This window comes from Carassius carassius, chromosome 24 (assembly GCF_963082965.1).
Source record: "Carassius carassius chromosome 24, fCarCar2.1, whole genome shotgun sequence".
NCBI lineage: Eukaryota > Metazoa > Chordata > Actinopteri > Cypriniformes > Cyprinidae > Carassius > Carassius carassius.
This window is the reverse complement of record NC_081778.1, coordinates 5809335-5824596: the sequence shown is the minus strand read 5'-3', so window position 1 is coordinate 5824596 and position 15262 is coordinate 5809335. Positions and strand designations below refer to the sequence as shown.

At 37.8% G+C, this 15262-nt stretch overlaps 1 protein-coding gene across 1 annotated transcript in view; it reads right to left on the bottom strand.

Annotated features, from left to right (window-relative positions):
* The window catches only part of ascc3 (activating signal cointegrator 1 complex subunit 3), a 218019-nt gene that overhangs the window by 26337 nt on the left and 176420 nt on the right, over window positions 1–15262 (bottom strand). Inside the window, exons 20-30 of the mRNA XM_059507374.1 lie at window positions 14924–15100; window positions 12182–12407; window positions 11925–12079; window positions 10369–10467; window positions 9862–10030; window positions 8595–8815; window positions 8430–8515; window positions 8174–8340; window positions 6941–7086; window positions 5868–5988; window positions 3487–3629 (exon numbers count right to left, since the gene is read on the bottom strand). Coding sequence (XP_059363357.1) covers window positions 3487–3629; window positions 5868–5988; window positions 6941–7086; window positions 8174–8340; window positions 8430–8515; window positions 8595–8815; window positions 9862–10030; window positions 10369–10467; window positions 11925–12079; window positions 12182–12407; window positions 14924–15100 — 1710 coding nt within the window. The remainder of the gene's footprint in view (window positions 1–3486; window positions 3630–5867; window positions 5989–6940; window positions 7087–8173; window positions 8341–8429; window positions 8516–8594; window positions 8816–9861; window positions 10031–10368; window positions 10468–11924; window positions 12080–12181; window positions 12408–14923; window positions 15101–15262) is intronic.

Sequence of the window (15262 nt, the reverse complement as noted above, 5' to 3'; positions counted from 1 at the left end):
ATAAAGAATGAGAGAATTTTAATTGGCTGAATTCTTTTAAACCAGACTTGAATTCTATCTCTAAGTATAAACGGCAGCCTTCCTCTATTCTCTGCATGTTACATGAGTGATGTCTTTTATTGGGTCTTTAACAGCGTAGGCTCATAAAAGACTGCATGAGGCTGCATGCCTTTACACACAGTCTGTGTAATAGAAAAAAATAGGCCACTAACATCAGTATCTGCCAAATAAATGCTTGCTGTGCAACAATTAAAAGAGTCAAACCAGTTTTACACAAATCTGCATTCATAAAAGGAACAGCTCTTTTAAAAAAGTGCAGGTGAACTATCCCCTTAAGAATCAGACTGGAAGATTCTGCATTTATTGTTGCATACAGAATCCACTATAGGTTCAATTCTACATCAACTGATTCTTTCATTCTGAGGTATTGGGAATCCAGAGTCAATACCAAAGTGGAATGCAAAACCATGTTCTGTGTGAAGCAGCCCTAACCTTGGTAAATCAGTTCACTCCATAAAGCCTATTGATAACTAACAATTTGCATTACCGTATTTTTCGGACTATTAGTCGCACCTGAGTATAAGTCGCATCAGTCCAAAAATACGCCATGAAGAGGGAAAAACACATATAAGTCGCACTGGACTATAAGTCGCATTTATTTAGAACCAAGAACCAAGAGAAAACATTACCGTCTACAGCCGCGAGAGGGCGCTCTATGTTCTCAGTGTAGACTACAGGAGCACAGAGCAGCATAGAGCGCCCTCTCGCGGCTGGAGACGGTAATGCTTTCTCTTGGTTCTTCTCTCTCGTTTAATTAATTTTGATAAATAAGTCACACATGATTACAAGTCGCTGGACCAGCCAAACTATGAAAAAAAGTGTGACTTATAGTCCGGAAAATACAGTATGTTTTTTTTTTTGGGTCTGATTTGAAATTCTAAAAGGCAGAAAATTCTAACCTTGTTAGTTTGGGAGACTAATAACATATACAGTGGCATGCGAAAGTTTGGGAACCCCTTGCAGAATCTGTGCAACTGTAAATAATTTTAACAAAATAAGAGAGATCATACTAAATGCATGCCCTTTTTTATTAAGTACTGTCCTGAGTAAGATATTTTACATAAAATATGTTTACATATGGTCCACAAGACAAAAAATAAAAATAAAAAAATAATATTCCTGAAATTTGAATTTTGAACCCTTTCCAGCAGTGAACCAGACCCAGAAGACAGTATACCGTACCATACACACAGTTTCAATGGAGGGACTGAGAGCTCTCGGACTAAATCTAAAATATCTGTGTTCTGAAGATGAACGAAGGTCTCACGGGTTTGGAACAACATGAGGGTGACTCAATGTCAGAATTTTGATTTTTGGGTGAACTAACCATTTAAGAGCCGGGGGGGGGGGGCAGGGGGGTGGGGGGCGGGTACTTGGGGGTAATTGTACTTAATTTGTGTTCCAGAGAACATGCAAGTATCTTCTGTCGCTTTTGAAGGGCAGTACTAAATGGAAAAAATAATAATAATTCAACAAAATTAAAAAATATTGTTTAAAAGTTTTCACCCCCGGTTCTTAATGCATCTTGTTTCCTTCTGAAGCATCAGTGAATGTTTGAACCTTTTTTAATATTTGTGTTTGAGTCCCTCAGTTGTCCTCAGTGTGAAAAGTTGGATCTCAAAATCATAAGAAAATCAAAAGAAGCAGGAGAACTGAAGAATCTGCAGTGCTCAGTTTAACTGTTCAGAACAAACAAGGGACTCGTGCACAACCATCACAAAACAGAAACAGTCGGGGATCATCCAGGTAACACCACACAGTATTAAGAACTTTTGAATAGGGTTATTTTAATCATTTCAGCTATTTTTTTTTGTCTTGTGGACTAAATGTAAACATCTCTTATGTACAATATCTTACTCAGGACAGTACTAAATAAAAAAATAACATGCATTTTCTTATTTTGTTAAAATTATTCACATCTTCACAGATTCGGCAAGGGGTTCCCAAACTTTCACATGCCACTGTAATATAAACTTTTTACACATAATGATATTTATAATATTTATATCATGTTATCATAAAACACTCTAAATTTCTAGCAATAGCACTGTAGTAACTTGACTGTTGCACAGTTATGGTTATACATGTGTATTGTCTTGCTTATATTTTTCTAAATCTGGCTGTTTAATATTGTATTTGACACTACCACTAAAATACGTTATTTATTTATTATTTTATTTATTTATTTATATATACACAATTTAGTAAAAACATGTGAAATGCACCTTTTTAGATGCTACATTTCTCTGTGGGGAGAACATAAAAACTGCTATTTATATATATATATATATATTATGATAAATAATTTGCAGTCCGAATGGAACAAGTCTGGGGTCATAATCTGGACTGCAGTTCATTAATTAGTGACCTCTGCACTACACATTAGAAGGCAGTTTGCTGACATGTGTGTGTTCACATATGTGTTCAAGCAAACACATTAAAGATGCATTTCTGCTCTCTGTGCTGTTTGAACGTGTGTATATCATGCGTATACTATTAAAGAAATGATCACCTCCGTAAGGCTGCAATTTGTATGTGATTACTTTGTGATTGGGATGAGAAAACCATTCCTTTGTTTTTTTCCTGACTAGCTCTCTAATCGAGTGCTTTGAAAATATTAGCACACATCTGTAATGGTGAGCAGAAAAAAGCTGTTTGTTCACATCTTGAAATAATCTGAAGGCATGCAGTGGAACGGAAAGAGGAATTTAATGAGAGATGACACAGGCTTTTGTACTAGAATCTGCTCGGAGACAGAGAGCATACTGAGCAAGTATGAAAAGAGAAGAGTAAGAGAAAGTACCAACAGTAGCAACGCAGTAAAAGTGTAAGTCCTATTCACACGCTCAGTGCTCCCTCAGATTCCAGATTTTCAAATAATTGCATCTCAGCCAAATATTGTCCTCCTAACAAACAAACCATACATCGATTGAAAGCTTATTGAGTCAGATTTCAGATGATGTATAAATGGACACTTAAGACTGGTTTTGTGGTACAGGGTCACATTTATCATTTTAAATTAACCTAGATTAAGCACAATATTCGGAAAACACACCATCCTAACCAAATTGTTATTAAAGGTTATTATTAAATTGTGTTTGGTGCAAATAATAACAATAATAATAAACTTTAATGAAGCAGTGAAAATTGTAAAGTTCATGTTAATTACACTACTCGCTCCTTCCTCTCCTCATCTTGCTTTGACTCTTTCCGTCTCTTTCAGAACAATAAAGCAATATGCTGGGTTTACCATATTGTTATTTTGCAAGCTCTATTCTAGTGTACGACAAAAGCAATGCAGAAAAGCAGAACTAGAACATTAACACCCTGAAAAATGAACCCATATCTTTTGATGTAAATTTAAAAAGTGCTGCATTTACTCATTAGTTAATACATATAAGCACACTTTTGAGGAAGACTTCTGACCTCTCTCTCATCCTGGTGGAGCCACTGTTTGGGGTCGTCTTCTGTAGCCAGAAACGCAATGAGGTCCAGAGCCGTGAGCCGTGTCTGCCGGCGCGATGACACAAATATGAGGATCGGTTTAGCAGGAGAATGTGTGCGGATGGCTGCAGGACAGTGGAAATACAGTGTCAGAATGATATCTAAATCCAGCTGTGGATGTAGCAATCAAAATGCATTAAAGATCTAAATAAAAAGTCAAAATACAAGAGAAATAAGAAAACTGCAAGTCAAATTTTTACCAAGATTTATTAGTAATTTGTCTGAACCTGGTGGCCATATCATGGTAACATCGCTTGGGCATCTGTTCTTTATGAATACAATTTCAGCTCTCATCTACTGTACTTGAATGGAAAGGACTAAAACCTCCATAACTGTTGGCCAGAGTGTGTTCGAATAGCAAATTGAAAATCAACAATACAATTTGACAATGATGACAAACGAGCAGTGAACAAATCGAGAAAAAGTGAAAAATGTTCCTGCTGAAGCTTATGAGCATGGATCATTTGAGCATTTCTAAGGTTTTAAGAAACAGAAATGTTCAGAGTTGAGTAAACTTTTATGATGTGAACGAAACGTTGGAAACGAGAACTAATGTAATTTAGCGTTTTCAATCGATCTAACAACAAAATATGAAATCCTTTATAGAACATCTATGAAAGAGTAAAACGATATCAAGAGCTCGATTATAGTAGTCAGAGGAGAGATATTAAATCAATTGAAAAAATGAAAATATAAAACATGTCTTACAATGTCTTTATGCTATTTTGTTGTTAATACTGTGGTAAAATGTGGAAATGCTTCATCACAGTCTGCAAAGAGTCACTTTTTTCACATTTTAACACAGTATTAATTTTGCCAATATCCGATAATTTTCAACTCATTTTATCCAATATCCGATGCTGATACATAATTATTTCATAATTTTGGTTAGTTTTAACAAGAACTTATTTGTTAGAATTAAATAAACAGTAACGAAGTTCTTTTATAATGACAGAACATTGAAGATTTTTAAAATAACTATAAATAAACTATATATTAATCACTGCATTTTTCCCCCTGTAAGATGCAATGATAACCTTAACATTATACACACGATTAAACAATGTATAAATCAGTATTATATAGAATTAAGTGTCATGTTTGTGATTTATTTGATATTTTTCCATGTAAGCTGTAGCTTCTGACCTTTAAATCAATTACTGCTTTATTTAATCAGAAACAGTCTAAATATTATTTGTGTATTTTGCTTTCATTTGATTAGAAGTAGGACAACATGGCCCCCTACGAAATTCATTGGTGTATTGCAATGAAGTAATAATACTTTGTTACAGTACTTTAGTATTTTTTGGGGAGTATCTGTACTTTACTTGAGTTTTTATATCTCAGCCTTACTTCTTACTAACTTACTACAATTCCTAATTAAAATGTATACTTTTACTCTAATACATTTCCCCTAAGTATATCGTTACTTACTACAAAATAGCCAGAAGAACACAGACTGCAGGAAAGCAGGTTTGACGAATCAGTGGTCTGAATCCTAAAAACACCTTTGCTCATGTGCAAACAGGTGATCCTCATAAACACAGTCAAATGCTTTGTTTCAGAATGATTCAGCCATTTGAATCAATCAGTTCAATCTCAATGACTCACTCATTAACAGTCACTTGTTGCCACTTACTGGCAGTTTAACTTTCAAATTTAGACTTTTTTGTTCAGGTTTTCAATTATTTCAAATATCAGTATTCAACGTTTTATGATAAAACCACAACATTATTTATCCATCTGCAACCGCAGGTTAAATGCATCCATGCCCCCTCTGAGACACATAAACACAACTAAATGCTTTTTCAGATGCAGATTCCAGAAATGCTTTCTTATGTTAGCATGAAAGACACTAAGTACAGATGAAGTGCTTCTTATTCTTATCCAAAAATATATAAAATGGATAAAAAGTTAAAACTGAACAAAATCTTGTTTATGTACTATATATATATATATATATATATATATATATATATATATATATATATATATATATATATATATGTACATTCTGTACATACATTCTCAGTTTAAAAAGGCGATCAAAAACAGTGAATCCACTCACCATTCAGGCAAAACTTTGCCTCAAGAATTAGCCACAATGCTGAGTTAATGTATTCCTCTTATAGGCAAGACACATCAGCGTAATTTTTCATATCGGGCCGATGGCGATATATACATTTAAACCAATTATCAGCTGATTCGGATATTGGTCATGTAAAAATGCACATCCTAACTACAGGATTTTTTGCATGATCATTTCCTTCAATGTGTGTGTGCATGTTCCTGTAGTATTGTACCTTGGAAGACTGGTTTGTTCATGCTGGCCATACGAGGGCAATAATGTTGCCCCGGAAAGCCCTGGATGTGAACCTCCAGCGGTACTGGGCGAACAGAGGGCCGGAAATTAAACAGTCCCACCTGAAAGAGACATAGGCAGAGATGAATAAGGACGGGCCACAAAACAGAGCGAGAAAAACAGGCCCAGAAAGCGAGAAGATGCAAAGAAAGACAGTAATAAAGCGAGAGATGGAGTGTCCAGCTGGCTGTGTGCCTGACAGAGTGGCTCATCTGGGGGTAATTACAGCCTGTCATTGTCCCCTGTCCCACAACTGCGCTCTCACACAAGTGGCCCGGGCCCGAGTGCATGTGTGCACATATTTAAAGGGCTGGATAATGGATTGGGCAGCTAGAGACGCGCCTCAGTCCAAACAGCACGCGTCAGATTTATGGAGACCCCCAGCCCTTCCTTCCCCGTCTGTCTAGCAGGGTGACATTTCAGCAATAGTAAAACAACGTTTACATAACCACTGCAGTCTGTCCTGATGCAGCCACAGCGCCAACATGCTGCTACACGCTGGGAGAAGGGTGCTGCGTATTTATAGACCCTTGCGTGCTCATATGTGCACACGTACGCATTTATATGCAGAATGACTGACAGAATGTTCTGTAATGGAAACAGGATGAAAACGACGGTACGGTTAGTACAAGGTTACAAATAATATCGTTATTCTACTCTTTTGACTTCATCCCTAATCATTATGGGTGCAAGTGAAGCATGATTCCACCGAAACAAGACCAATCCATTACATCCAACCTTAAATATACCATTTTCCTGGGCCAATCATTTTTTTTTGCTTGATTTGAATTGCCGTGAATCATATGTAAATCACATCAAACCCGAGAAGAGGTAGGAGCACTGATCCTGAAAATATTAATTTGCCCATATATAACAGTCTATGGATGGACTCCAAAAGCGATTTGTCTTTCATCAAATGTAATAGACAGTGATGTGGCGTTAAAAGGGGTATATGTTAGTGAAAGCTGAGACGAGCTAATGGATGCAGGTTGTGTATTGCTGTGAATTTCGAACCTGTCCGATGCCCAGCCAGTCGGCTAGATCCCGTGCATTAGCCAGCGCGGTAGAGAGTCCCACTACTCGCACTTGTTTCGATGTGTGGGATGAGATAAAGTTGGTTCTGGACACAATGACCTCTAGAACCGGCCCTCTGTCCTCACCTGTGAAGTCAAACAAAAGGTTAAATTTGTCAAATAAAGTCACCTTTTTTCATATAACGCTTTGTACAATAGATTGTTTTAAGGCAGCTTTACAGTAATAAACATGGAAGCTCTAAAAAGAGAACAGTCATAATTCAGCTTCAGTGTTGAATCAGTTCAGTTCTCAATTACTGTGTAAAGTTCAGCAATTATAAAACAAGTTCAATTCAGCGATGCGCACTGAAGATATCTACTAAAGATAGTAGTGTCATTTTTCAGCTTGAGTCAGTTCAATGTTGATTCAGCTCAGTTCAATAACATAAGTGTCGAGGTTGCAAAATTCAACAACTATAATCAAATTTGATTCAGGTATATGCTGCTCTGTGGAAGACAACAGTGTCAGACAAAAATAAGACAATATCATTTTTCATACTTTAATATTAGTAGTTATCATCACTGTTATCCAATGACACACGGTTCAGGACTTGTGGTTTCAAGAAGAACTGAAGCTGTCATATTCATTTAGGTCAAGGTCTTTGACTTTAAAACATTTATAGCAACTATACTGCATAAGGAAACATATGTGGACACCTGAACTTCAGACTCATGTGCTTGTTAAAGATTTCATTTCAAAACCATGGGCATTAAAAAATTAAAAAAGAGTGACTCTTTGATTCAGTATAATGGCTTCCACTCCTCTGGGAAAGCCAAGTGAAACATGCCAGCTGGAATTTGCTCCAATTCCATTCATTTCAACAGGAATCTGTGCAATTGGGAGTTTCTTAATTTTGTAAAGATGCTTGCTTTAAAACATCTATTGTATAATGTGTAAATAAATATAAGTGAAATGACTGGAGTGCCAAATTGCAAAGCTGGTGCAAGCATATGCACATCGCTATGATTACATGCTTTCTTAACTGCTGCTTTCTCACCACTGTCATTCTATAGGTGTTCATTTTATTATTTAGAGGAAAACCGGCAGCACATATTTCATCTAAGCACCACTACCAGCAGCGTAGGTGACTTAGATATTCGCTGACAGTATACCGCTGTTCAGGTACTTTGAACTTCTTAAAGAATAAAAAAGAACTTTGCCGGAGCCTCTAACCTAGAAGATGGATCTCGTCTATGATGAGAATAGCCACTTTCTGCACATAGCTGCGGTTCTGCCAGCTGCGGCTGACTCCATCCCATTTCTCTGGAGTGGTGACGATCAGGTCAGCCTGCGCAATAGCTCGCATGTCTGGAGTAACGTCACCTGTTAACTCAACCACCCTAGAGAGAGAGTATAGATAATGAGCAAATAAAGGTCAGGGAATAATAACAGATACATATTTGCCTGAAGAATCTATAAACACTCTCACTTTCTCCCAAGTTTCTCTTCTATTCTGATCTTCCAGTCCTCAATCCTCTCTCGGACCAGAGCTTTGAGAGGAGCAATGTAGACCACCTGCTCACACAGATACATGCCGGTTAGACCATCCCATAAGAACTAAAACTAAACCCTAACAGATGGCAGAGGTTCAGACCTTGGAGGTGGGGTACTTGTTGAAGACCCTGAAGATGGCCATCTCTGCAGCGATGGTTTTGCCGGAGCCAGTGGGGGCCCCCAGCAGGACGTTGGTGTCCGTGTGGTAGAGTGTATGGAAGATCTGTGTCTGAATGGGATTAAAGTGCGTGAACTTGTACAGACTCTCATACTCCCGGTTTCCCAATGCAGTCACAGGCAGCGGCTGAAGATCCAAGAGCTCTGGAATGAAGATGAAGCAAATGAGAATCTACAAATCTAGATGGGGGGTAATCTACAAAAGAACATCTGCATGGCTTCTCCATTATAAAGCACATTCGTTTGCACTGAGTCTGAAGCTTGAGGTTTATTTCACATGTGGTTTTCACAAACATGGTTTTTGGACCACTGTGGTTGCCTACACAAGGCATCTGCAAAGCAAGATACACTATTACTCACACTCATAAAAAATAAAGAGGTTTTCACAGCGAAGCCAAGGAGGAACCATTTTAGGTTATTAAAGATGTTAAAGATTCTTCATGGAACCATAGATGACAAAAAAAAATATATATATATTTATATATATATTGTTTTTTTTAAAGCTTAAACTTCAGCACATAACTGATAACTGAAATCTCAAATTGTGCCACTTATTGAGAGGCACTACCTGGATGTGCAACTTTCTTCTGGCGCATTGTGAAAAAATCTCATAAACTAAAGTCTGGTGCACACTGTATGATTTTGCCACCTAAAAAAAAAAAAAAAAGATAACACTATTCTGGGATGGTAAAGGAGTTCTAATGTTGTAAAAATCACGAGCATTTGATAGTTCACCACTGGTGAATGAATGGTCTTTATGGTGAATCATAGACTCTAATATTTTCATTACTTGAAATAAAATAACTGTTAACCGAAATGTATGTATATATATATATATATATAAATAAATAAATAAATAAATAAATAAATATATATAAAACATTTCCATTTAACTTGATGTACTACAAAACCATATAAAATATTTAAAAGTACACCAAGTAAAAACTAATAAAAATTACAAAAAACACACAACAAATTACTAAAACTTAATTGACAATTTGAGAGACAATTTGACAACTCTAAAATGAACAATTTTACAATATTAATAAAAAAAAAATATCTCAACAAAAATATCACTGTTTCATAAAAACTTCAAGTAATTCGTCCCACATAACAAATAAAGTAATCGAAGGACAAAGTTGTTTACAGCTTGAAATATGTGTGTGTGTGTGTGTGTGTATGGGACGCACCTGTGTGTGGCGGGTGTCTTTCAGGCAGGATGAGATGCTGGAAGTTGATGATGCACACAGCTTCCGAGCCCAGCCAGCGGTCAGACACGGCTCGGATGTAATACTGAGAAGGCATGGGCTCGAAGATGGGTATAGTGAAGACCACCTGCTGGGGCTCTCCACTCACAACCTGACAGCGCCAGAGAGAAAATATGCTTAGAAACGCACACCACATTGCATTTTACATTTCTTGCTCACTGTATGACATTGTGTGACGTGCCGTCTTCATTAAAGAACCACATGTACCGTCATTAATCGAATCTCCATCCTTTACAAAATCTAATTATACTTGCAATTTAATTAGAGGATTCGCAAATATATTAGCATTATCTATATGCTTATTATAGTATTTATTAATATGTATTTATTAACAAATTTTTATAATTGTTCGTTCTTCATGCTGTGATCTGGTATTATGGTATATACCTTTGGGTTTGCTCGTGTCAGCAGATGTGCATTTATATTTACCTGTTTCTTATGCAGAAGGAAGTACTCCGAGTGGTAGATGTGGTCGTTGATCGGATCCTCCACCCATAACCACCAGGGCTCTCCCACTGAGCCATGGACCTGAGCAGGACCAGGTGTGAGGTGTCATAAAAGTGGTATAAAGAGAACACAAAGAATAACATGCATTTTTTTTCAAACAGAAGTCAATTTATAAGTTAAAAACCTTCATGAGAGTGTAAACTACTGAAATCTTTATTGCCTGTTGAGTCGTAGCCTGTTTTACATTAAAGCGGGTGATATACTTATTGTCAGGCAGCTCGTATTTTTCATTAAAGCATTTCATTCGCTTTGTTCATAGTGTGAGTAAATCATTGTTGAGCTGTTTGATCTGAATCTGAATCACCGCTTCATTCACACTACAGATCTGAACTGAAGCCTGCTGGCGAACTGCATTTTTAACACATTTCATTGAAAACATTTAAGAAATAAAACATGATTCCAACAACATAAATCTAATCAAGAGCAATGCTGAACTTAACTGAATGGATAAATGAATAAAATTATAAAATGTTTAATAATAGGTTTGTGAGCTTGTCATGGAAAGAGAGACTATGAACAGATGCTGCTTCAACAACAACAATAAAACCACAAATGTTTGGGACCCACTTTATATTAAACATCCCTGACTATGTACTTTTATTTAAATTAATCATTTAATACAATGCACTTATCGTGTCCAGTTTTCACTAAGTTTTCAGAATCATTACTCCAATCTTCAGTGTCACATGATCCTTCAGAAATCATTCTAATATGCTGAATTGCTGCTCAACACACACTATGGTTATTATCATTAACATTGTTATATTTATCAATGAAAACACAATTGTATTTTTTTGGAAACCATTTTTTCCCCTCGGGATTTTTGATGAATACACATACACATTTCTTAACAAAAATTTGTCACATCAGTTTAATGTTTCTTTGTTAAATACAAGTATTTATGCATTCACGTGTAATGTTTGTTAAGGACGTATTGGTGTGGCAGAGTGCAGGTCATGCTCAGAGCATGTTGGCGGGTGATTAGTGTTGGCTGATGGTCATCCAGCTGTTGTGTGTCACGCTGGACGAGTTACGGTCACACAGGAGTACCAGGCACAGAGTGGCCCATCTGTTGCCCATCACAGCACTGCCCCTCAAGAGAACAATAGCAACAGATCTGGGCCTATTCAAGCCTTTGTGTTCTTAAACGCAGGGGAGGAGATGTACAAATCAAATAACTCCTCCAGCTCCTCTTGCCTAACCTACTGTGAGCATGCGTGTGTGTTACAGTGAGGATATGTGGAACTGTGCATAACAAATGGTGTACAATATTTATATATGCATGTATATAAAACTAATTATAATGTTTGTTAAAACGAAACTTAAAATTAATATTCCACTACTAAAATAATTCTTGGCTCATCTGTGGACAAATGTGCACTAGAGTTTGGGATCTGCTGGTCTACGGAATTGAAAATCCAGATATCCCAAAGCCTGACAGCAGCATGGAAAGGCCTGGGTGTGTTTGACATGGTTACCTGGTCATTCCACCTGAAGTCTGGGGTGATGCTGAGGCGGACGCGCAGGACAGTGCGTGTGATTGGCTGAATGCTGGACTCCATCAGGATGGCGGGTATCTGATGAACACACTGCTTCACCTTCAGCCCGATGTTCACGTGATGCAACATGTGACCTGCATGCACACACACAATGAATATCTTTAATGTTTGTCCTTAAACGCCCGATGAAATCTAAAAAGGAACAAATCCAAATTAGTTTCTTGTGTCAGACTGACCGATCTCATCTTTGCCCATTTCTTTGAGTTTGTCCAGCGTGAGGTTCCTGTCCTCCATTCTGGACAGCACTGATGGGGGCAGAGCGCCGAACTGTCGCAGCGGGTGGGCCCAGCCCCACAGACGCTTGTCAATCACTTTACACAGGTTCAGCAGGCGGTAGGTCATGGCCGGCCAGCGCTTCCTCAGAGCGATCTCAAACAGAGCCCGCACGATACGAGCAGCATTCTGCACAAGAACCACAAAGAGACTCTCAATCACACAATCAGGTCAATCAACTGACCTGACCACCGGCCGATATGACTGCACAGAAGTCACATACATGCTGCCATTAATCACGTACTAGAACCAAATATGTGTTGTTATACTGTTATAAACTGAACAGTTTTTTAATAACCAGTCGGTTTTAAATAGTTGACACTGTCATTATGAATACTGTAGTTGAAATACAGTGACTGAAAACATATCAGAGATGGAGAAAATACATGTGCCTCTCTTCCCCAGGTGTGATGCAAGCATCACATAAAAGTCAAATAGACGATATACTAATTATGAAATAAGTCAAAATCATTACTGAAATACAATTTATTATTATGTTTTTCTGTCACAATTTTAACCTCGTAACAATGACTTCGTATATGACTTATGCATGGAGACTTAAATTGTCCGTCAATCGTGACTTTTTCTAATAATTACGATTTCTCAAAATTGTGACTTTTGTCGTAATTATTGCTTTTTATCTCATCATTTTGACTTATTGCATAATAATGGCTTGGCATCTTACTTGTATGATTTATGTATCTCGACCTGCTTTCTCACAATCTTATAACTTCTAATGTTTTGATTAAGATTTCCCAAAGCAATGTGGCAGAAATGTGCCTCCATTCCTATACCAGACATGGTCTAGTGATAATCCAGAGAGCTTCAGAGAAACTCTGCGGTTTATGGGAAACAACTTTTTTTTTGTGCTTTTGGTTTATTGGTTTGCATGTAATTCATTAAAATAGATTTTTACAATGAGAGTGTTTTAAGAGCATTATGCATGTGCTAACAAATGCATTATCGAAATACCGGTAGCACTTTATTTTACAGTCCTGTTCCCCATGTACATACTATGTACTTATTATAGTAATTACAATAACTATGTAATAACTAGGTACTAACCCTGAACCTACCCCTAAACCTAACCCTACCCCATGTAGTTACATTGTATTACCAGAACTTTCTTAGATAAATACACTGTAAGTACATGTAAGTACACGTACTGTAAAAAAATACCTTATTTACAGGCATATTAGTCACATAATTCTGATTAATTTATTGCATAACTCAAAAATGTATCTTAATAAGAGCTTACTGAAATAATGTGAGAGGTATTCAGCTGGTTGTGTAACTCAATAAAAGCTACTTGGGGGTGGGCAAGCCTTATGAAGTATAAAATAGCATGTCTAATGCGAGAGCGTCATTTTAAACAGATTTATCAAGTATCAATCTCTGTTTTGGGGGAACAGCTTTTTAAAGGACACCTTTAAATTTTGTTCATTATCTAGAACACATTTTATGGAATGACTAATGTCCATTTGCTTTGACTGCTGAGGGTAGAAATCAGAGCCGAGCGGCTGTGTGTTTGATGGTGGAGTGTGAGTTATGTTCTGGCTTTGGGAATCCAACATTACTTTGATCTACAAGGTGCAGGTTTACTCGTAGATCTGACTGCTATGAGGGACTGATCTAGTCACTGATTGATTGAGCAGAAATGGTCGACTGTTAGCGAAGCAGGAGGACAAACACCTGCTGACCCAGATGCTGCCATTTAACAGGCCTCAAGAGCAACCCAACTCATCCGACACTCGTCCGAATGGATGAGTACCTGCAGAACAGTCCCCATGATCCAATTCACAACACTTCAGTGAAAGCACAGCACACTACACACACAGCTTTGAACTTCACATGAGCTTTGTGGCCTGATCTTCTGCTGGGATGTATGTGAATCTTTAGGGCTGTGCGCTCACAGATTGAGAAAAGTCTATCTATCTATATTCATATACATAATCATCATAAAAGTATCTGTGCAATCACATGCTGTCAATTTGACCAATGAAAGCTCATAGCCATTACAGCTGAATGATGGGAAGAGTCTCCCTCTCTGAACAGATGCAAAACCCATTGAAAGAATCATTGTGTGCGTACATCTAAACATAACCATCTAAAACCCCTGAAGGGTGACGGAGAGAGATTTCTCAGACCTGAGCATCACAGAGGGTCTGGATTTAAAATCATCATATGTTTGACACGGAAATGGCTCCCACCGCCGGATCCCAGCTGCACATCTGAAATCAGCCGAATTAGGAGCAAAGAGGGAATTTCTCGGACCTATTTCAACTATCTGACCACATGGAAGCTGTTATAATGGAATGGCAGATATCAGGGATAGATGGCTTCCACAGAGAATCTGAGGAGATGGTGGGGAAGAGGATAAACATTGCCATATAGTTCACTCAAAAAGTCATCTTTCTCTGCCATGTACAGTTACATATGACTTGGGAAGTTTAATTGCTTCATTTCTATTCGACTGATTTAGCAATGTGCAATCCACTTTTAAGAAGCATCAAATAAAGACAATTGGGAAGTCGTGGCCTAATGGTTAGAGATTCGGACTCGTAATCTAAAGGTTGCGAGTTTGAGTCTGTATGTCACGACACTTTCACAATGTGCATCGATCTCTTTCTGTGTCTGTGTCTCACCTGCGCTACGTAAGACAGGTCAGATATGAGGGAGAAGCTGTCCACCTCCCCGCGGCCGATGTACGTCTGGAGAAGGATGTTTATCTTGCCGTAGCCGTTCTCCACTCCTCCGGCTGCCGGCAGCTCGCAGAAATTACACAGCAGCTTCTCCAGTTCCTCCAGCTCCTCGTCCCGAACCTGTGTGAGGGACACAAGAACCCATCAACACACTAGTGTTCATTCTGTTAAAGAGGCAATGTCAAAAAATATTCAACCCGTCTTTTCCATTACTTTAACTAAATGAGGATGAGACGACACCTGCATCATTAAACAGAAACTGGGACTACATCAACATGCTAA